Raw genomic sequence first — 22,410 nt, 5'->3', positions numbered from 1 at the left:
GGGAATGGAATGAAAACTGACCTTTTCCAGTCCTGTGGCCACTGCTGAGTTTTCCAAATTTGTTGACATATTGAGTGCAGCACTTTCACAGCATCATCTTTCAGGATTTGAAATAGCTCAACTGGAATTCCATCACCTCCACTAGCTTTGTTCGTAGTGATGCTTTCTAAGGTCCACTTGACTTCACATTCCAGGATGTCTGGCTCTAGGTGAGTGATCACACCATCGTGATTATCTGGGTCATGAAGATCTTTTTTGTACAGTTCTGTGTATTCTGGCCACCTCTTCTTAATATCTTCTGCTTCTTTCTGTTAGGTCCATACCATTTCTGTCCTTCATCGAGACCATCTTTGCATGAAATGTTCCCTTGGTATCTCTCATTTTCTTGAAGAGATCTCTAGTCTTTCCCATTCTGTTGTTTTCCTCTATTTCTTTGCCTTGATCGCTGAGGAAGGCTTTCTTATCTCTCCTTGTTATTCTTTGGAACTCTGCATTCAGATGCTTATATCTTTCCTTTTCTCCTTTGCTTTTTGCTTCTCTTCTTTTCACAGCTATTTGTAAGGCCTCTCCAGACAGCCATTTTGCTTTTTTGCATTTCTTTTCCATGGGGATGGTCTTGATCCCTGTCTCCTGTACAATGTCATGAACCTCTGTCCATAGTTCATCAGGCACTCTATCAGATCTAGGCCCTTAAATCTATTTCTTACTTCCACTGTACAATCATAAGGGATTTGATTTAGGTCATACCTGAGTGGTCTAGTGGTTTTCCCTAAGAGTTACCAATATGAAGAGAAAGTGGTTAAGTTGTATCATGTTTCTCTGTGCTAGAAAATGTATAGCCCTCATCTCATTTAAGCCTCACTTCAACTCTAAGACGAATGTAATATTACTACCCCAAGCCTCACATCTAGGAATCTCTGTCACATCTCTGCCAAGAGCTGCGATATGAACTCAGCTCTGTTCTCTCCATGGCCCACTGCACCATATACATTCATGAGAGTAACAGGGAACTCGGTTTGTGACATTGAAACCCAAGAATTTATCTCTTTGTTCCTCCTTGGAAGAGTCCAGTTACCTTTATTTATTTTCATTTATTTATTTCTTGAAGAAATAGTACACTCTCTCAGCACAAGATTCAAAAGACAGAAAGAAGTATAGGGTGAAAAGAAAATCTCCCTTCCTCCTTGATTCCCAGATACCCAGTTCCCCTTCCTGAAGACTACCACTCATACTTGTTGCTTGTGTATCCTTCCAGAATGTTCATCTCTTTACTTGTTTATACCTAAGGACAAATGTAAGCAACCTGCCTTGGCTGGGAAGCCTTGGTGACAGCATTTGGGATGAGATCAAGAAGGCCACCCATTGTGCTTAGCCACAGAGAGCAAGATAGGCAAAATTCATCCTCAGGGTCACTCCATTTCAGTGAGTCTTCTCGCCTCTATTCCCCTACTGTCCTGCTTACCCTGACCTATCCTTCCCTCCCAAGGGAGAACAACTGGCTTCAGACAGTTCCTGTTCTGTTCCCTTGTTCAGAACCCAGCCTGCTGTGCCTCAGGAGCTGTCTTGGTTGAGTTCATCCCCCCTAAGGAACTGATGGGTGTCTGGATTGATGAGCCACCATTTTCACAAAACATGTTGACATTTTAATAAGGGGCTCCAATCAAAAGAGTAACTTGAATAATGGGGATTTCAGATGCTTTGTCATGACAAGCCAACAGGATAGCATTTTTTTTTCCTCAAAAGGTATGACCTTGTGACTTTTCTTCTCTCCTTCCTGCATGCATGTCAGACCAACTGGGTACCTGGAAACTTGGGCCACCTAAAATTGCTTGACTCTCAGTGCAGTGAGGACTCTGACCATGATCTTTTTTTCCTTTCAGGATGTGGACATACGAGTTTTTGAAACAAAATCTCTAACCCTGTAGACAGTTCTCCCCTAATATAGGCTCATGTCTTCTCTATCAAAAGAGAGGAAACAACTATTACAATGAATAGGAGAATTATTCTAGCTTTAATATTCACTAAATGCTATCTCATTCTGCCCCTTCCAAAATAATATTTAGAATATGAAGTTGGAGCAGATGGTTTTACAAATTCAACATTTTCCACAATCTGGGGGTGGGGGAAAGTGGGATTTCTGCCGGGATTTATTTATGAAATCTTTGTTTGTGAATGGAATTCATTTTGATTTCCTCAGGTAATATTCTTCTCACACTATTAGACACAGCTTCACAACTCAAGGAAGAGAAACAGTTGGGATCTTCATCAAAGTAGTCTGCATTGGGGAAAAAAAGAGCATTTTCAGCTGTGGCATTACAGGCTTTGCACATAGTAGCATCAAAAGATATGTTTATCAATTGAAGGAATGAATAGAAGAATTAGACAGGAAGTAAAAGTTGTGGTGCTTTCCTCAGATAGTTTAATCTAAATCTGGGGTGAATTAATTCATCCTAACAGCATTGTTAGGCAATTACAAGTGCATCCGTTCAACCTGCATTATGACTTACGAGCTGTGTTATTCACGGTAACCTTAACCAAGGGGAGGCTAGTCATGGGCAAAGAATGGAGGCCTTCAGGAAGAGACAACACAAAATAATAGCACACCTATCTGTATCTCCTATGAAATTGATATTCTTGCTCTGAATGTTCAGCTGTTTCTCAAGTTTGAGAGTGCCTAGTGGTACAGAGCAGAGAAGGCAATGGCACCCCACTCCAGTCCTCTTGCCTGGAAAATCCCATGGGCAGAGGAGCCTGGAAGGCTGCAGTCCCTGGGGTCGCTAAGAGTCAGACACGACTGAGCGACTTCACTTTCACTTTTCACTTTCATGCATTGGAGAAGGAAATGGCAACCCACTCCAGTGTTCTTGCCTGGAGAATCCCAGGGACGGGGGAGCCTGGTGGGCTGCCGTCTATGGGGCCGCACAGAGTCGGACACGACTGAAGCGATTTAGCAGCAGCAGCAGCAGTGGTACAGACGGCGCAAGTTTTCACTCAGTGCTAATGGAACCAAGTTTTTGGCCGCCATACATCTGATGGCAGCATCCAGATTGCAGTTTTAGAACCTGTGGCCCAAGAGGCTGGACATCCTGCCCCATTGGCTGAGTTACTGTCACAAATAACGAGCATCTCGGTGCTGGCTGCAGGCACCTGGGCTCTCCAGGTCTATAGCTTGGTCTAACAACATTACAATCCAGGATGTGGTATTTACTACTGCTCTTTCAAAGAAAAACATGTCCATTTGTGTTGTATATTTGCTAATGAAACAATATCCCTCAGAGGCAGCAGGGGAGCCAGCAGTAACTCACCTTCTTAGAAAAATATTCCCCAATCAGTCACAGCTATTGCTATCCAAGGAACTCCCACAATTTGGCCCCCCTTATGCCATGCTTCATCAGTGCCTCCATATGAGCACCAACATATCTTCAGGTTAGCTGGCCAGAGTTTGATGGATGCTTGTGGCCAAGGAAAGATTTTCTTCATATGCACCACCAGGCAGAAATGGAGACAGAGACTCCAACACTAGTCAATGAGCCTAAACTGGAAAATGATGTTGCTTCACATGGTCCTGAAGCTGATAGACACTTTGGAGATGGTCCATCTTGGCCCCCACTCCACCCTCCACCATGTTGAAGGTAAGGAAATGTCACTCTGAGTAGGGAAGTGATGTGCCCAAGGTCACAGAGTTAGTGGCTTAAGCCAAAGCCTTCTGACTCCAAATTTGGTGCTTTTATTTTTTTTAACCTATCATACTGCTTCCAGATTGGCTGCAGCTCTTGGAAATAGAACTGCTGAAGGAGCCAATAGAATTAAAACTACAATGGATGAGGATGTTCCACCACCAGCACTGAGATGGTGGGAGAATGACTACAGCCAGGCCACCAGAGGCATTCTGTGTGTTGACTGGACTCTACTTTGGTCTTTAAGAAAGGAAAACAACCTGCAGTACGATACAGCTGGAAGCACAGAACACGAAGGCATTACATCACCACCTCGAAGTTCTTAAGTTCTTGCTCTAGTTTGCCTGTCTCTTTACCTTAGGCTTTCAGACCAATCCTTTCACTACACTTTCCCTCCTAACACCCAGCTCCAACTCAACATCAGTCACTGTACCTAGAAACTTGGCTTCCTATGGAAGAAGGTGAGCATCCAAGAGTGACGTGCAGCGCAGCCTGTATTCTCAAGGGTGTGCAATGAGCGACTAGCCTGGAAGCCAGAAGACCTGAGTTCTGGCCCCAGTTCTGCTGCTGGTGGGCTGAGTGGCTGTCCATAAAGCATTCTCCTTTTCCTGCTTAAGGTCCCTCATCTGTAAAGTAGGGGCTTGCCCTGAACAGCATATAAGGTGCCCTTGGATTTTAACAGTGTGTGATGATCATTTGTAATTACCCATGAATGATTTTTTTTACCTCCAGTCTTTTCTCTCCTCCGTTAACCTAACCACCCATTGCATTGCACACACTCAGTTCGGTATGTGCATCTATGCACAGTTTCTCGGCCCAGAGTGAGCCTGGGTGTACACATGGACCTGTGCATGTCATCTTGAGGAAGAATCATTTCCCAAGACGGCATCTGTGGCCTCATACTAACTCAGTGTCTCTGGAATATGAGTGTAGGTAGCATAGCCTTTTCTCTCACCATTTGGGGAGCTTGTTTCTCAGGAGTGCCTTGGGCAGAGCCTAAAGATTTCAAAACGGAACTAGCTGCAGTTGACAGATGATGTCAACAAGTTGTGCACAAAGATTTTCCTCGGTCTTTCCTGACATTGAGCCCACCAGGTGCTGCCATCTGAAACGGCACCCCAAACAGTTAAAAATGGAAAACTCATCAAATTGTAGACTTCAAATGGGTAGATTATACCTCAAGAATCCTCTTAAAAATATAAAGCTCAACGTACAGACTGTTCACTCTGGGTACCTCAAAGAGTGAAAAGTAAGTCTGAACCATAATGTGCAGTACAGGCAGAGCCAATTCACTTATCAAGCATGCCTCCTTCCCCTAGAGCCCAGTACAGGGACCAGCAGGTTACTGACATGCCCAGCAAAAAGGAACAGGATCTCTGTGCTGCTTATAGAATCTTTCAGTTCAAGCTCCACCTTCCCTAAAGGCAATAAACTGAGCTTTGCATGGAGACTGAGAGAAGCTACCTAAATGGGATGGAAGAGCCTTTGGATGTATAAAAAACTGGTTTGCCTGGACTGGAGCTCTTTTCAGTGGCAACACCAGAGTCCACTACATCCCTCACTGTGCGGGAAGGACCTTCGGTGCATCTGGGCAGCCCACCAGCCATCTGAGGGAGGCTGACAAGTTTTCTTCTCCTCTACCATCACTCCTTGTTTCCCACATCTGGCTATGGGCCAGAAAGCCCCTGGGACCCAGTGCCTGGAACACAGTAGGCACTCAATCAATGTTCTTTTAATTGAATTGAGACTCAAGTGACAGCAAGGACAAGCAGTCCAAGGAATTTAGGCCCAAAGTGAAGCCTTACTAAGTTAAAATATGGCCCAAATCACATCCTTCACCTGACTTCATTCATCTCCACACAAAAGTACAAATCATTTTCCTGGCAAGGAAACAGCCTCCATTGGATGCTAACGCTGTATGAACTCAAGTCAGGAGGCCAGTTAACCTCATCAGTCTGGAAAAGCTGCAAAAGTCAAAACTACCCCAAACGGCATCTTACCGGAAGTGTTATCCAGTCGCAACCACCCATAACAGAAAAGCAGCCACTGCTGCAGCACATGCTCCTTCACTGCACAGTGGAACACAAAAACGAGGAACCCTAAGTCAGGAGAAGAAGGTCAGTCTCTTTCAGCTTCTTTCACTCACAGTCACCAGTGCCTAGACTCAAGCCTACTCTTGTCACCATCAATACTCCTCCCAAGGAAACCCAAGGCTATTACTAGTTTTCTGAGGTCACCTTTCTAGCTCCCTCCCAACGGCAGTGATAATAAGAAAGTGTATCAGGATTTCACATCAACCATAGTTTTCCTCCTGGGCTACTGTCCGTCCTAGAGCTTGAGAGGTCAGATGTGCAGTGAGAAGCAGCCTCTGAGATGGCTTTCAATGTAGCCCAGACCTTGGCATTCACATCCTTATGTAGTCTCCTCCCATATTGTACCAACAGAATAAAATATGGCAGAAGTGATGGCACGTCATTTGCAAGATTAGATTATAAAAGACATTGTACAATCTCTCTCTCTCTGGCTCCTTGTCTTTCTCTCCCTACCCACCCTGCCCCCACCCTCAGAGCTGATTAGAAGCTACAATGGTAATCATATTACAATATATAATGGGTAAAACGGAGTATAAGCTTTAAAACACTTGTGAATCACTATATTGTACACCCATAACTTAAATAATACTGTACAGCAACATTACTTCAATTTTAAAAAAAGAAAGAAGGGACTTCCCTGGTGGTCCAGCGGTTAAGACTCTGTGCTTCCAATGCAGGGGCCATGGGTTCAATCCCTGGTTGGGGAACTAAGTCCCCACATGCCACATGGCCAAAAATTAAGTAAATAAATAAATATATGCGACTTAAAATTTTTTAAATAAATAAAAATAAAACCATAAAGGCTTCCCTGGTGGGCCAGTGGTTAAGAATCCACCTTGCAATGCTGGGGACACTGGTTCAGCCCCTGATCTGGAAACATTCCACATGCCAAGGAGCAACTAAGCTTGTCATGTGCCATAGCTAAATGAAGCCCGTGCACCTAAAGCCCATGCTCTGCAACAAGAGTTGTTGTTTAGTTGCTAAGTCATGTCCTACTCATTCATGATCCCATGGACTGTATCCCGCCAGGCTCCTCTGTCCATGGGATTCTCCAGGCAAGAGTACTGGAGGGGGGGTGCCATTCTTTTCTCCAGGGCATCTTTCTGACCCGGCGATCAAACCTGATCAATCCCTGTTCTCCTGTATTGCACGCAGATTCTTTACCACTGAGCCACCAGGGAAGCAACAAGAGAAGTCACCTCAGTGAGAAGCCTGCACACCACAACTAACGAGAGTAGCTCCCGCTCACCACAACTACAGAAAACTTGCACAGCAATGAAGACCCAGTGCAGCCATAAATAAATAAAAAGAAAAAAAGAAAGAAAGAAAAAAGGGACATTAAATGCTCTGCTTCATGGAGTGGGGGGCTTTCTGTCTCTAGGAAGCTGCAGGTGGAGGCTTACTGTTACTTGATGGGAAGATGTGGCTTCCCAAGCCCCAGCCCTGAGACTCTCTGATTTCATGTGGGAGGCAGCAATCTGGAGGCTAAACAGAATGACAAATCTCACTACCTCCCCTGAGGGGTTTATCTCCATTTGTAACCGAACCACTGTGGTGAGGAAGCCAGCAGCACTCACTCTTTGGCTAAGCAGTGACCACCTGGAAGGTAGTCCGGCAACTTGATGAGAGCACACCCCAATCTCGGTCTTAGAGCAGGTAAAACTCCTTCAACTTCAGCAGGAATAAGGGGGCCACAGTGACAAACAGCCCCTCTTACTGCTCTGATTTCCTGCACGGAGTTTAGCTAGTTCTCAGACTTAAAGGTTATTCTGTGAATTGCAATGAGCTGCGTGCCAGCTCTCCCTCTCTGCCTGACAGCCTCCCTTTTTCTTTCCAATAACAGATTGATCTGCTTACTCACTAGCACATAGCCATGAGGGAAGATGGCAGGTTTTTGCCACCTGTATTTTTATTTGTGCATCCCTCCTTCAGAAATAGCTCATCAAGAGCATCATTTTTTTCACACCTGACCACAGGGCAACCCCCTTCAGCCAAACTTGCAAACTTGCCATCTGTCTTTTAAATGGCTAATTTGTTCATTTGTTTCATTGCATTCTTGTTTTGAATATTTGGGACGTGTACGTGTGTGTGTATGTCTATGGAACTTGAGTTTTAAACTCCGAGATCCGAAAACCCCCTCTCTGCAAGATGGCACATTCTATCTTGTAGGCGGGACTAGGAACTAGGAAGGCTTGGTGATTGACATAAAGCTTATCTGACAGACAGAGACAGCCTGGCTCTGTCCATGCTGGATCTGTGGGGCTTTGGTTTTCGTCCTCAGGAGATATCTCATTGGATTCTGCATCTACCCATCCAGGCTTCCCATTTAGAGAGGACTCTCTCCTTCCAGCGTGAGAATGGAGCATGTGCTGTTTTACAAACACCCCTCCCCTGCTTGTAGCTCTAAACTTCTTTGCTTTCGGTTCTTTCGTCAGCTTTTGCTTTAATCCCTGTTTCCATAAGGTTGAGTGTGTTTCTCCTCAGAGCTCGTGTGCCTGAGAGAAGCCTGGAGTTAACTGCTTAAGAAGAAATCCACACAGGCGTTTGGTTCTGAATCCACCTCCGTACACAGTCTAGAGCAAGGCACTTCCGTTTTCAAAGCATCATGCTGCTGAGACCGGGGTATCTCAGTGGAGGCCAGGTAAAGTCAGGAAGTAAAATGTAGAACCATCGCCAGGGCCTCGGTCAGTGATCTGGGATACGACCAAGTGCTGGCAGCCTCAAAGGAAGCCGTGTGACAGTGATGTGCAGTGCTTCTAAAATCTCTGTCCCCACTGCCAGAAGGAATAAAGACGGCATGCGGACAAAAACAACACACTTTGTGTCTCTTTACATTCCAATCAGAATTGGCTATATAAGGGACATCCCTGGGAGTCCAGTGGTTAAGACTCCACACTTCAATGCAGGGTGCATGGGTTCAATTCCTGGTCAGATAACTAAGATTCTGCATGCCACTCGGTGTGGCCAGAAAGTAAAAGTTTTTTTTTTTTTTTTTTAATTGGCTGGTTGGTAGAATCCAGTGGAACAGAAAGTTTCTTTATTTTTTTCTTAAAGATTTTTTTGATGTAGACCATTTTTAAAGTCTTTATTGAATTTGTTGCAGTATTGCTTCAACATTGCTTCAGTTTGGCTATGAGGTATGTGGGATCTTAGCTCCTTGATCAAGGATGGAAGTAGCACACCCTGCATTAAAGGTGAAGTCTTAACCACTGGGCTGCCAGGGAAGTCCCAAAAAGTTTCAGTTGATACACCTCATTGCTCTAAAATGAGACTGTTTCTTGAACCACAGGACTTGCAGTCAAAGTATACCTTATTCTGAATTGTTCCCCCACCCCCTGCAGCACCTTGTAAATGACTGGCCTGAAGTAACTGCAGAGCAATTCACATTTCCCAAGTTTCCTCAGGGGTTAACAACCACAATGATAAAGGATTCTGAGGTTTTTAAAACGCCAAATTTGAAACAAAGTTTTAACATTTTTCCCCCAGCAGCATTTCTCAGAGCTTGTAGATGCCAAGGTACATTGTGCCATTTCAAGAGTGAGGGAGGTACTTTTCTGCATTCCCCAAAGTTCTTTGACCATAGTACTCTTTCTTGCTGAGCACCCTATGGGATCACCAGCTCCCTTTACTCTAATAAAAGGGTTAAGAGCAATAAAGTGAAAGTGAAGTTGCTCACTCATGTCCGACTCTTTGCGACCCCATGGACTGTAGCCTATCAGGCTCCTCTGTCCATGGGATTTTCCAGGCAAGAGTGCTGGAGTGGATTGCCATTTCCTTCTCCAGGGGATCTTCCCGACCCAGGTATTGAACCCGGGTCTCCCACATTGCTGGCAGAAGCTTTACTCTCTGAGCCACCAGGGAAGCCCCTAAGAGCAATAAAGGAGATCCTAACTCAATGGACTTCCCAGGTCGATTCCCAGCCTGCCCCAGAAGCCCAAATGAACTGAGCCAATCTTGAGGATAATGGTGTGGGGTGGAGTTTGAGACACCCAGGATTATTCTGTATGCCTCTTCTTGCCAAAAATTTTAACTAGGCAACATCAGATTAAAACAAACAGCAGCAATTACTCAGAGATATGTAAACCAGAGCCCTAGCTTTTACTTTTCATGGCATCCTTGGTCTTCCATTTAATAACTTCAGTAATCATTTGCTCCTTTTGCCAGAAAGTAGACAGTGCAGGGCTATAAAGTCATTAATTTAGGATCAGCTAATTCAACCAGCTGTGGTAACTTTTTCAAGATTGGTTTGTAGTAAAACCAAGATCAGAACGTTGGCTTCTTGCCAGGACCCACTGCTCTTTGCTTTCCACCTTCAATCCTCTATGGCTCTAGAACTTCCTAACCAGGTTCCTTCCCACAATATGAGGATATCTGATGCAGCCAGAGTCTATAGGGTCAACAGTTCAATGTTTCCACTGCCCAGTAATTTCTATGTTCAATAGGATTTGAATGTGTACACTTAGGAGCATGATCTATCGATGCAATGAATACTGTAGGAAGTGCTGCCAATCAGTGTTCCACAAAGACGTGGCCAGCTAGCTGGAGCTGAGTTAGCTATCTGGGTTGCTCTCTACATCCCTGAGTAAGAGAGAGTGGGCTCATTTAATGAAGCCCTAACATCTAGCCAATGTTTCTAATGGCTTCCTGTCAGTCACTGACAGCAGAGGCCTCTTGGATTATTTTTTCCTCCTTTGAAAAAATACTGAAGACTACAGGTAAGATTTTCTAAAGCAGTAAGAGCTTTGATGGAGGTCTAGCTTGTGCCACAGAAGGTACAGAGAAACAACAGTTACCTTGCAAAGTGTTAAAAATGGCAAAAAGATATAAGAAAAGGGTCCTCACAGGTCCCCAGGCAAAAAAGGCCAACCCCCAGGTGAGACCACGTAAGAAGGTCAGGCCTGTTGTGCCTTTGAGGTCTTGTAGAATCACCTTCCGTCAAGTCTTTTGGTTTTGGGATTTCATGGAGTTCAGTTGAGCAAGAACAGTGCAGAACACAGAGAGATTCATGAGAAATATGAGGTAAAAATAAGCCACCACTGAGATGGAGAAGATAGGATCATCTTTAATCCAACAACTGGAAGAGACCAAGGAGAGAAGCCCATTGTGAGGTAGAGAAACATAAAGTCCTACTTATTTTATTGGAGTACAGTTGATTTTCAATGTCGCATTAGTTTCTGCTGTACATCCAAGTGAATCAGGTATATATACACGTATATTCACTCTTTTTTAGATTCTTTTCCCATATAGGCCATTACAGCATATTGAGTAGAGTTCCCTGTGCTCTACAGTAGGTTCTTATTAGTTATTTATTTTATACATAGTAGTGTGTATATGTCAATACACACAATTTATCCCTCCCCCTCTTTCCCTCCTGGTAACCATAAGTTTGTTTTCTACATCTGTGACTCTGTTTGTTTTTAAACTGCAATTTTTTTATGAGACTCTGAAGATCACTGAGTCAGTTTCATTTCATGTGAGAACACCTAGGCCTGGGGTGTAAAGCAACCCGACAGACTTCACTCATGCTCACTGGGGGCAGAGCTGAGACCAGAACTCCAATCTCCTGAGCCTCAGTCCAGGGTTCTTCCCAGCCTCAATTTAGAAATCCTAGAGGACAGTTCTGCCTTACGCATGCAGAAACTTCTCAGTCCAGTTCCCTAGGAGGCTCTTTTCTTCCTCAACAGCAGAAAATGAAATTATATCTTTCCCCCCAATGTGGCTTACACCTGAGTTTTTATTTGCAGGATAGATTCTGCTTTGTGTGATAAATATCACAGTGAAAGGACATAGGTAATGACTGGCTTTTCAGAATGTTATATCAAACAGTAATGAGCTCATCAGAAGTAATGAAAATGCAACAAAAACAGGACAGCTCTAACTGTATTGCTTTCAAATATGATGTTTATTTTTGACCTCCCACCACAGCTAGAGGTTTAAACTTCAAAAGGCAACTCTGGCCACTGGATTGATTAATGGCTCTACAGTTTCTATTAAAGAAGAAATATGTAGTAATTTATGTGAACAGATACTTCATCTCATAATATGCCAGTTACTACAGACATTATCTCTGATTTTTTAATATAGACAAGCTTTACTAGTATAACTGTGTGTCAACTTAGCTGAGACTTCTTTTCCAGAACCAGGAAAATCCCCTGTGGTCATATTGTTCATGTTGGTATGAATACTTTCATATACAAGTGCCTTTTGTGTGTTTGTGTGAGTGGGATGGGATTCGGGGTGAGGGATGCATTTAACTCTCCCAGTAGAATCTAATACTTAGGGTTCCCCAGGCTTGTGGTTGCCGATGGGGATGGGGATGGGAAAGGGATGGATTGGGAATAGCAAAATACAAACTGTTACATATATGTGTAACTGAATCACTTTTCTGTATACCAGAAACTAACACAACACTATAAATCAACTAGACTTGGATAAAATAGATTTTTTAAATAGATTTAGATTTAATAAATATTGTTACTGCATTCCTATATGTGCTTATTTGCCAATCTGAAGTGCAATGAATTGGGCATTTATTGCAAAATGTCTGTAGCTTATAATAATAAAGATGTTCAATCTTGTGGTAAAAAAAAAAAAAAACAACCCAGAACTTAAGGTTCCCCAAATATCACCTTCAACCTTAAAAAAGGCTGTAAAGTGAAGTGAAGTGGTCAGTCATGTCTGACTCTTTGCGACCCCATGGACTGTAGCCTGCCAGGTTCCTCTGTTCATGGGATTTTCCAGGCAAGAGTACTGGAGTGGGGTGCCATTGCCTTCTCCAGATCTTCCTGACCCAGGGATTGAACCCAGGTCTCCCACATTGTAGGCAGACGCTTTACCATCTGAGCCACCAGGGAAGGCTATAGAAAACTCTTTAAAAAAGGTAGCACTATATGTTTGCATAGAGAATCATCTCCATGACATGTTAAGTACAAAGCAGTGTATATCTACTATTTGGGTGACAAAGTGTGCAGGAGAATATCTACACAAATTTGATTGTTGGTAATAAGAGTTGCATAGAGGGATGAAAACTGGGGAGCTGGGCTTTGGGAGTGGACTTTACTTTTCATCCTCTACCCTTTTGTACATTTGAATTTTATACCATTGTGCATGTACTATTTCTTCAAAATACAATTATTTTTTAAAAAGCTCTTAGAGTACTCTGCCTTTTCCTCACCAATTCACATATGAAAGGGTTCTTTTCAGGGAGAGTGGAGTGGATTTTGTTCTGGTTTTGCTTTTGCTTTTGATCTTTGAAGAAGAATCACCATTAAACATCGGGGACCCTTTAAGTCACAAAACAAGCAAGGAGCGAGGATGGAGGAGATGAGAAGAAAGGGAAGAGAGAAAGAAAGGATAACAAGGAATTATAATTAGGAGGCATCTGCTGGCAGTGGTAATACAATATTGACCCTCTGGAAACTGTCATCTCAATATGAAAGACGGAGAGGTCTGGGGGGCAAGACCTCGTGCATTTGATTGCAATCCAGCGGGAGAGGAAATCTATAGTGAAAAAGAACTTGAGAGACTACGATAAAGAGAGTGAAGATAATGAAGAATGGATAAGTAAAAAGCGATTCGAAGTATAAAGTGAGGTTGTACAGCCTGAAGGACTGCATGGTAACTATCTATAGCCCTGTGAAAGAAGGTTCTGGAAAGGTGGAGTGATTTGAATGGCTATTCTCTGGTACCTGTGGGTGAGAGAACCAAAGAGCTGGGCTTGTATATCAAAAATAGAAAAGAGAAAGTACAACAACAGGACAATAAGGCCAAGCCAATTTACAAAGGAAAGTGCTGGAGTCTTCTTTAGGAGACCTTTGTGGCTGAAATACAGAAAAGGTTTGCAACCCACTTCAGTATTTCTTTATAGTGGCTCCTCCAACTTCTAAGTTCTGTGAGCTTTCTAATCAGGACAGCTGCCCATGTCTATTATGTCGATTTCTTTTACTGTTTCCTTGAATTGTATCTAAATCATTATCATACTCCCATTTCATAAATTTGAGAGCTCTTTACCAGCTAAAAAATTTTAAAAATAGATAAACTAATTAATTAATAATCGCTGCCAGATGCATATTACCATGGAACAGGCCACATGCTGAGCACTTTATATACATGGCATCATTTTAATCTGCACCCAGCACTGAGCATAAACATTATTATGCCCATTTTCCAGAGGAGGAAATGCAAAGAAGAGGTAAAGTAAGTTGACCAAGGTCGTATGGAGTCCAGATGCCTCAGACACCTAACCATTATATCAGTGCGCCCATTACTTTGTTAGAGTAAAAAGGCTGAGGCTAATTTCCTCCCTGAAGCCAGTGTTTCAAGACCAAGGCCCAGGCCAGGAACATCTCATCATACCTTGATGGTTGAGACCACCACCATTGGAGAAGCAGAGATGCTGGTACTTACAATGGAGTTGTTGAGCTCAGAGTCCCATACAGATCCTTTTTCACACTGAGTATGATTGCCACCATGATGGCTGGGATTCCCAGAGTGGGGAAGCAAGCCAAAGGCATCCCATTAGGAAGCAAGGGAGAGTTCCTGATCAATGATTGTGAGTGCTAGTACACTAAGGCACTGTTTAAATGAGCCACAGATGTGCGGGCATCAAAATACCATTGTTTGCAAAATGTTTGTAAATTCTTCCAAGTTAAACATTTCTAGGAGTTCTCCAATCTGCTAAGCTTAACAGCATGCCAATGGCTCCAATACAACACCCACTGGTTATTAAAAATAGCACAAGTGCCAAAAATCAACTTGGCAGTGAAAGTGTCTCGTTCATGGGAATGCAAGTTCACATCAAGCATTTCTGCTCAGATGATCAGCTGCCAATTTGTCTCCCTTACAATACTGCCCATTAGTTCTGGTCCCTTTTTGTCTAGGTCACCCTGAAGGAAGGGCATAGGCAATCAGCTGCAGCCTTCAGTGCTTTTCTGACAGGGGAGCTGCTTGCACACTCGTTACTAGTTTGACATTTTGACTAGATCGACCAGTTAACAACCAGTCAATTTAGCCTGACTATAATAAAGCAATCAGTTCAGTCAAAGTGGTCAAACGTGATGTGAGTATAGACATGGGGTTTAAAAAATCCAATTACATTTACATTTGCAAAACTTAAATGATTTCTCTCTTTCTCACAATGTATTTCTCCTAAAGAAGGAGCATTATACTGGCACACATTTTAGGGGTCTTGTAAGCTACTTTCCAAAGCTGTTTCAAAGCCCAGAGTGTCAAGCATCTTGAGAAATCCTCCACTTCCATCACTGTCCTGTGATGAACAGGACAGTCCCTTCTGGTCTGTCTGTGGCTCACCTAGCACAGGGCTCAGCGTTCTGTCGATGGAAAAAATATCACCCTGAAAAAAATCCCACCCTGAAGGGAGGGATGGAAGGAGGCCTTTCATTTAAGAAGAAACTTGTGGGGCAGTCTCCAATCTGTGATTATACTTTGCTAATTGAGACCAAAAAAAAAGGTGTCTACTGGTTATTATAGGGCTTCCCCTGGGGCCCAGTTGGTAATGTGGGAGACCCGGGTTCGATCCCTGGGTTGGGAAGATCCCCTGAAGAAGGAAAAGGCTACCCACTCCAGTATTCTGGCCTGGAGAATTCCATGGACTGCATAGTCCATGAGGCCGCAAAGAGTTGGACACGACTGAGCGACTTTCACTTCACTTCACTGGTTATTAAAAAATGTGGACAACTAAATCTACTGCTTTGGACAGGGATTTAAATAAAGGAATAAAACCTTTGAAACAGGCTGCTTTTGCATTAGGAAGATAGAACTTCAAACATAAACAGAGGCTAATATTTGTTTTCCTTACAGTTGACAGCATTTGTCTAATATTTAAATGCTCTGAGACTCCCTGGCCAACACTGCAGGGATCCAGAGGCCAAACAGACAAAGGCCTGAACCATGGCTGATCTGAATTTTGGTGGAATGCCATGTGACCCAAGACGAATTCGAGAAGACAAGGCAGTCCTGTGAGGAGGCACTCTGAGGCCGTCTGCTACTTGCCACCTCACACTCTCTGGAAGGCTGTTATGATGCAGTTTCTCATCACCTCCCCCGGTGTGGGGCTTTGCACCCTGCCCCCTCAGAACAGAGTTGCACAATAAAAGTACCGAGCCTTAGCCTTGCCTGTCTCCCCTTCATCCCAGCAAGTGTGTGTGGGATGTGCAGATCAAACAGATGGGAAGCCAGCCCTAGGGAATACCAACATGGAAGGAACAGGCGAAGGAAGAAGGGTCAGGAGACGAAGCCGAGAACGAGTGACGCTCAGGGATTGGGTGCTATTTCCAGCCCCTGCATGTGTGTTATCCACCTTCTGGATTATTCATGAAACCTCTTCCATGACAGTTTTCAGTCTTTCAGTTGACTCGAGGTGAGGGTTGCCAGGCATAAAGGGGAGTATTGACTATTTTTGTCTTTGTACATCTGACGGTTCCAATGTATACTAGAACCATGTTTTAGATTGTGCTTTGTTTAAAACTAGCCTGTCTCCATTCGCCACATTAACAAGGGTAATAGCACTAACTGTGTATCCAAAGAAAGCACATACTACATTAATGAACTCACTAAAAAAATGAGTAGCTAATTGGGAAGCTATTGTCTTCACAAGGCAGCAGAAGGTAAAATCTATCTTTTCAGGTATCCTATGCATCCCACTTCACACACAGCTCCTATTTTGTTGCTGCTCAGTCATGTCCAACTCTTTGCGACCCCATGGACTGCAGCACGCCAGGCTTCCCTGTCCTTCACCATCTCCCAGAGTGTGCTCAAACTCATGTCCATTGAGTCAGTGATGTCATTCAACCACCACATCCTCTGTCGTCCCCTGCTCCTCCTGCCTTCAATCTTTCCCAGCATCAGGGTCTTTTTCAAGGAGTCAGTTATTCACATCAGGTGGCCAAAGTATTGGAGTTTCAGCTTCAGCATCAGTCCTTCCAATGAATATTCAGGACTGATTCCTTTAGGATGGATTGGTTGGATCACCTTGCAGTCAATGGGACTCTCAAGAGTCTTCTCCAACACCACAGTTCAAAAGCATCAATTCTTCAGTGTTCAGCTTTCTTTATGACCCAACTCTCACATCCATACACGACTACTGGAAAAATCATTGCTTTTGACTCTACAGACCTTTGTTGGCAAAGTAATGACTCTGCTTTTCAATATGCTGATGAGGTTGGTCATAACTTTTCTTCCAAGGAGCAAGCAACTTTTAATTTTTTGGCTGTGGTCACCATCTGCAGTGATTTTGGAGCACAAGAAAATAAAGTCTGTCACTGTTTCCATTGTTTCCCCATCTATTTGTCATGAAGTGATGGGATCAGATACCATGATCTTAATTTTCTGAATGTTGAGTTTTAAGCCAGCTTTTCACTCTCCTCTTTCATCTTCATCAAGAGGTTCTTTAATCCTGTTTGCTTTCTGCCATAAGGGTGGTGTCATCTGCATATCTAAGGTTGTGGCTATTCTCCCCAGCAATCTTTTATTTTTAAATCATCAAGCCACTGTAGTTTATTTATTGTACTGCTTTTAAACAGTCTATCCCACTATATTCAGTCATGCTTCTGCTATAGAAGCATACAATTTGCAAATCTATGGAAGCAAATAAGAGTCAATAGTAAACAAAGAAAATCTCACTTGCTGAAAAAGAATGGAGTCTCTAGATTAAAGTGATCAGCAATGAAAAGATAAAAATGAGAAAATCATAACATTAGATATATTCTTGCCGAATTACTGAAGTCCAAATGTTACCAAAAAAGCAAAGAACCTCATAAATTCCCAGCAGAACAGACAAAACAGGAGGAAAAGTTTAAAAAAATTAACCACCCAGGAAAATAATAATATTCATGTTAATAGCAGAGAAGGCAATGGCACTCCACTCCAGTACTCTCGCCTGGAAAAATCCCATGGAAGGAGGAGCCTGGTAGGCTACAATCCATGGGGTCGCTAAGAGTCAGACACGACTGAGCGACTTCACTTTCACTTTTCACTTTCACGCGTTGGAGAAGGAAATGGCAACCCACTCCAGTGTTCTTGCCTGGAGAATCCCAGGGACAGGGGAGCCTGGTGGGCTGCCGTCTATGGGGTCGCACAGAGTTGGGCACGACTGAAGCAACTTAGCAGCAGCAGCAGCATGTTAATAGATGCGGTCCTCCCATAAACTTTGTAAAAAAGAAATAAGCAAAAATAACCTTATTATAATATGACAAATATTATTTACTGTAATAAAAAAAAGTATCACTTTAAATAACAAAACTTAAAATCACTTCAATTAATATCAGGAAGCTTATAGTGATAACCATCAAAAGTATTATTTAAGATTGTAGTTTTGAGCAATAAGAAAAGAAAATTATTAGACAACATTTTTATACTAACATGATTTTAAGCCTAGGTAATCTAAGATATTTCCATCAACTACTAGAATTAATAAAAAAATTTATGAAATTCACATACATAAGAAAGAGGTACCAAAAATAAACAGTTCTCTCTTGTAGAAAAAAGAATCTAGAAACTAAAATATATACATCTGTGTTTTCCTCCTTTTCCAATACAATGTTGAAAAACTCTAATGTATTAAATCTACTTACTAAACAATTCAATGCTACAATTGGTATCTTTGGAACTAATTATGTCTCTTTACAAAAATCTTAGTACAAAAAAGATCTTCACAACCCAGATAATCACGATGGTGTAATCACTCACCTAGAGCCAGACATCCTGGAATGTGAAGTCAAGCGGGCCTTAGAAAGCATCACTACGAACAAAGCTAGTGGAGGTGATGGAATTCCAGTTGAGCTATTTCAAATCCTGAAAGATGATGTTGTGGAAGTGCTGCACTCAATATGCCAGCAAATTTGGAAAACTCAGCAATGGCCACAGGACTGGAAAATGTCAGTTTTCATTCCAATCCCAAAGAAAGGCAATGCCAAAGAACGCTCAAACTACTGCACAATTGCACTCATCTCACACACTAGTAAAGTGATGCTTAAAATTCTCCAAGCCAGGCTTCAGCAATACATGAACTGTGAACTTCCAGATGTTCAAGCTGGTTTTAGAAAAGGCAGAGGAACCAGAGATCAAATTGCCAACATCCGCTAGATCACTGAAAGAGCAAGAGAATTCCAGAAAAACATCTATTTCTGCTTTATTGACTACGCCAAAGCCTTTGTGTGGATCGCAATAAACTGTGGAAAATTCTAAAAGAGATGGGAATACCAGACCACCTGACCTGCCTCTTGAGAAACCTATATGCAGGTCAGGAAGCAACAGTTAGAACTGGACATGGAACAACAGACTGGTTCCAAATAGGAAAAGGAATATGTCAAGGCTGTATATTGTCACCCTGCTTATTCAACTTCTATGCAGAGTACATCATGAAAAACGCTGGGCTGGAAGAAGCACAGGCTGGAATCAAGATTGCTGGGAGAAATATCAATAACCTCAGATATGCAGATGATACCACCCTTATGGCAGAAAGTGAAGAAGAAGTAAAGAGCCTCTTGATGAAAACGAAAGAGGAGAGTGAAAAAGTTGGCTTAATGATACTGGATGCTCGGGGCTGGTGCACTGGGATGACCCAGAGGGATGGTACAGGGAGGGAGGAGGGAGGGGAGTTTAGGATGGGGAACACGTGTATACCTACAGTGGATTCATGTTGATGTATGGCAAAACCAGTACAATATTGTAAAGTAATTAGCCTCCAATTAAAATAAATAAATTTATATTAAAAAAATAAAAATAATAAAAATAAACTCCAAAAAAAAAAGTTGGCTTAAAGCTCAACATTCAGAAAACTAAGATCATGGCATCTGATCCCATCACCTCATGGCAAATAGATGGGGAAACAGTGGAAACAGTGGCTGATTTTATTTTTCTGGGCTCCAAAATCACTGCAGATGGTGATTGCAGCCATGAAATTAAAAGACACTTACTCCTTGGAAGAAAAGTTATGACCAACCTAGATAGCATATTGAAAAGCAGAGACATTACTTACAAAGGTCCGGCTAGTCAAGGCTATGGTTTTTCCAGTGGTCATGTATGGATGTCTGAGTTGGACTACAAGGAAAGCTGAGCGCTGAAGAATTGATGCTTTTGAACTGTGGTGTTGGAGAAGACTCTTGAGAGTCCCTTGAACTGCAAGGAGGTCCAACCAGTCCATCCTAAAGGAGATCAGTCCTGGGTGTTCATTGGAAGGACTGATGTTGAAGCTGAAACTCCAGTACTTTGGCCACCTGGTGTGGAGAGCTAAGTCATTTGAAAAGACCCTGATACTGGGAAAGATTGAGGGCAGGAGGAGAAGGGGATGACAGAGGATGAGATGGTTGGATGGCATCACCAACTCAGTGGACATGGGTTTGGGTGGATTCCGGGAGTTGGTGATGGACAAGGAGGCCTGGCGTGCTGTGGTTCATGGGATTACAAAGAGTTGTACACGACTGAGCGACTGAACTGAACTGAACTGAAGTAAAAGATATTAATCTGTAAAGCAATTATCCTTCAATTAAAAAATAAATAAACTTTTGAAAAAGATAATAAAACACCATAGATCTCTGGATGCCAATATAAGCTCTGCATTTCTAAGGAAGTATAATTTCCACCGGCAGTCTTGATTCCAACTTGTGGTTCACCCAGCCCAGCATTTTGCATGATGTACTCTGCATATAAGTTAAATAAGCAGGGTGACAATATACAGTCTTGACGTGCTCCTTTCCCGATTTGGAACCAGTCTGTTTTTCCATGTCCAGTTCTAACTGTTGCTTCTTGACCTGTATACAGATTTCTCAGGAAGTGGGTAAGGTGGTCCGATATTCCCATCTCTTGAAGAATTTTCCACAGTTTGTTGTGATCCACATAGTCAAAGGCTTTGGCATAGTCAACAAAGCAGAGTAGATGTTATTTCTGGAATTCTCTTGCTTTTTCTATGATCCAACAGATGTTGGCAATTTGATCTCTGGTTCCTCTGCCTTTTCTAAATCTAGCTTGAACATCTGGAAGTTCTTGGTTCACATATTGTTGAAGCCTGGCTTGGAGAATTTTGAGCATTATTTTGCCAGCATGTGAGATGAGTACAATTGTGAGGTAGTTTGAGCATTCTTTGGCATTGCCTTTCTTTGGGAATGGAATGAAAACTGACCTTTTCCAGTCCTGTGGCCACTATTGAGTTTTCCAAATTTCCTGGCATATTGAGTGCAGCATATTTCACAGCATCATCTTTTAGGATTTGGAATAGCTCAACTGGAATTCCATCACCTCCACTAGCTTTGTTCAGAGTGATGCATCCTAAGGCCCAGTTGACTTTACATTCCAGATTGTCTGGCTCAAGGTGAGTGATCACACCATCGTGGTAATCTGAGTCATTAAGATCTTTTCTGTATAGTTCTTCTGTGTGTTCTTGCCACCTCTTCTTAATATCTTCTGCTTCTGTTAGGTCCATACCATTTCTGTCCTTTATTGAGTGCATCTTTGCATGAAATGTACCCTTGGTATCTCTAATTTCCTTGAAGAGAGATCTAGTCTTCCCCATTCTCTTGTTTTCCTCTACTTCTTTGCATTGTTCACTTAGGAAGGCTTTCTTATCTCTCCTTGCTATTCTTTGGAACTCTGCATTCAGAGGGGTATATCTTGCCTTTTCTCTTTTGCCTTTCTCTTCTCTTCTTTTCTCAGCTCTTTGTGGGCCTCCTCAGACAGTCGTGTTGCCTTTTTGCACTAGCCATTTTGCCCTTTTGCCTTTTTCCATCTCCTATGGATCCAACACATTTTCTAAATGCTAAGTCTTGTTTGAATAGGCAAGGGGTGGGGAATAGCTGAGCTGTTCATGTCAGTTAGAATTACAGGAAAGCAACCAATGAGAACTATTCACGCTAAGTTCCTTCCTGGCTTCTCTAGGGTGGCAGAATGGTGACAGTTATAAGACGTGGTGTGAAACGGAGTATGTCTGAACCAGCACCCTCTCACGTCTTTCAGGTGTTTTCCCTGGCCCTTTAACAATCTGACTACATCCTAGAGGTCAACGTCCAAACTATGGAGATAGACTCCCTGGTTCAAACCCCAGTTCTGCCGCTTACTAGCTGTGCAAATTCTGGCAAATTACATAATCTCTTTGTGCCTCAGCATCCTCATCTGTTAAGTGGGAATAATGATGAAACCTTTCCCATAGAGATATTGTGAAGATTAAAGGTTGTTGCTGTTGTTTAGTTGCTCAGTCATGTCTGAATCTTTGCAACCCCATGCTCCACTGTCCATGGGATTTTCCAGGCAAGAATACTGGAGAGTGTTACCATTTCCTTCTCCAGGAGATCTTCCCCAACCAGGGGTCAAACCCACATCTGAGCCACCAAGGAAGCCCTGAAGATTCAAGCTGAGATTAAATGAGATGCTTTGAACCATGTTGGGCACATGGAACACCAGCTCAGTATTGGCTATTGTATCCATGTGTGTTTTTTGGGATTGTAACTTGAGAAAGAGAAGGATAAAAGCTGACAGGTTCACTACTATAGATCTAGCATTTAGCACAGCACAACAGCAGCTGCTCAGTAAATATATGTGAACCAGTGTCTCGCCATAGAGGTCCAAAGCTTGATTTACGGAGCAATACAGACAGAAAAAGAAATGCCCACCCCAAAACCAGTGAGGCAATG

General features: G+C 42.8%; 1 protein-coding gene across 1 annotated transcript in view; it reads right to left on the bottom strand.

The window, feature by feature from the left end:
* Window positions 1–2,147: 2,147 nt before the first annotated feature.
* Window positions 2,148–22,410, bottom strand: part of ADGRG4 (adhesion G protein-coupled receptor G4) — a 63,925-nt gene continuing 43,662 nt past the window's right edge. Inside the window, 6 exon segments of the mRNA XM_061408495.1 lie at window positions 2,148–2,294; window positions 4,648–4,708; window positions 4,710–4,782; window positions 5,678–5,776; window positions 10,564–10,844; window positions 14,177–14,257. Of these exon segments, the coding sequence (XP_061264479.1) occupies window positions 2,148–2,294; window positions 4,648–4,708; window positions 4,710–4,782; window positions 5,678–5,776; window positions 10,564–10,844; window positions 14,177–14,257 (742 nt within the window).

This window comes from Bos javanicus, chromosome X, assembly GCF_032452875.1.
Source record: "Bos javanicus breed banteng chromosome X, ARS-OSU_banteng_1.0, whole genome shotgun sequence".
NCBI classification, from domain to species: Eukaryota; Metazoa; Chordata; class Mammalia; order Artiodactyla; family Bovidae; genus Bos; species Bos javanicus.
This window is presented reverse-complemented; position numbering and strand designations above follow the sequence as displayed.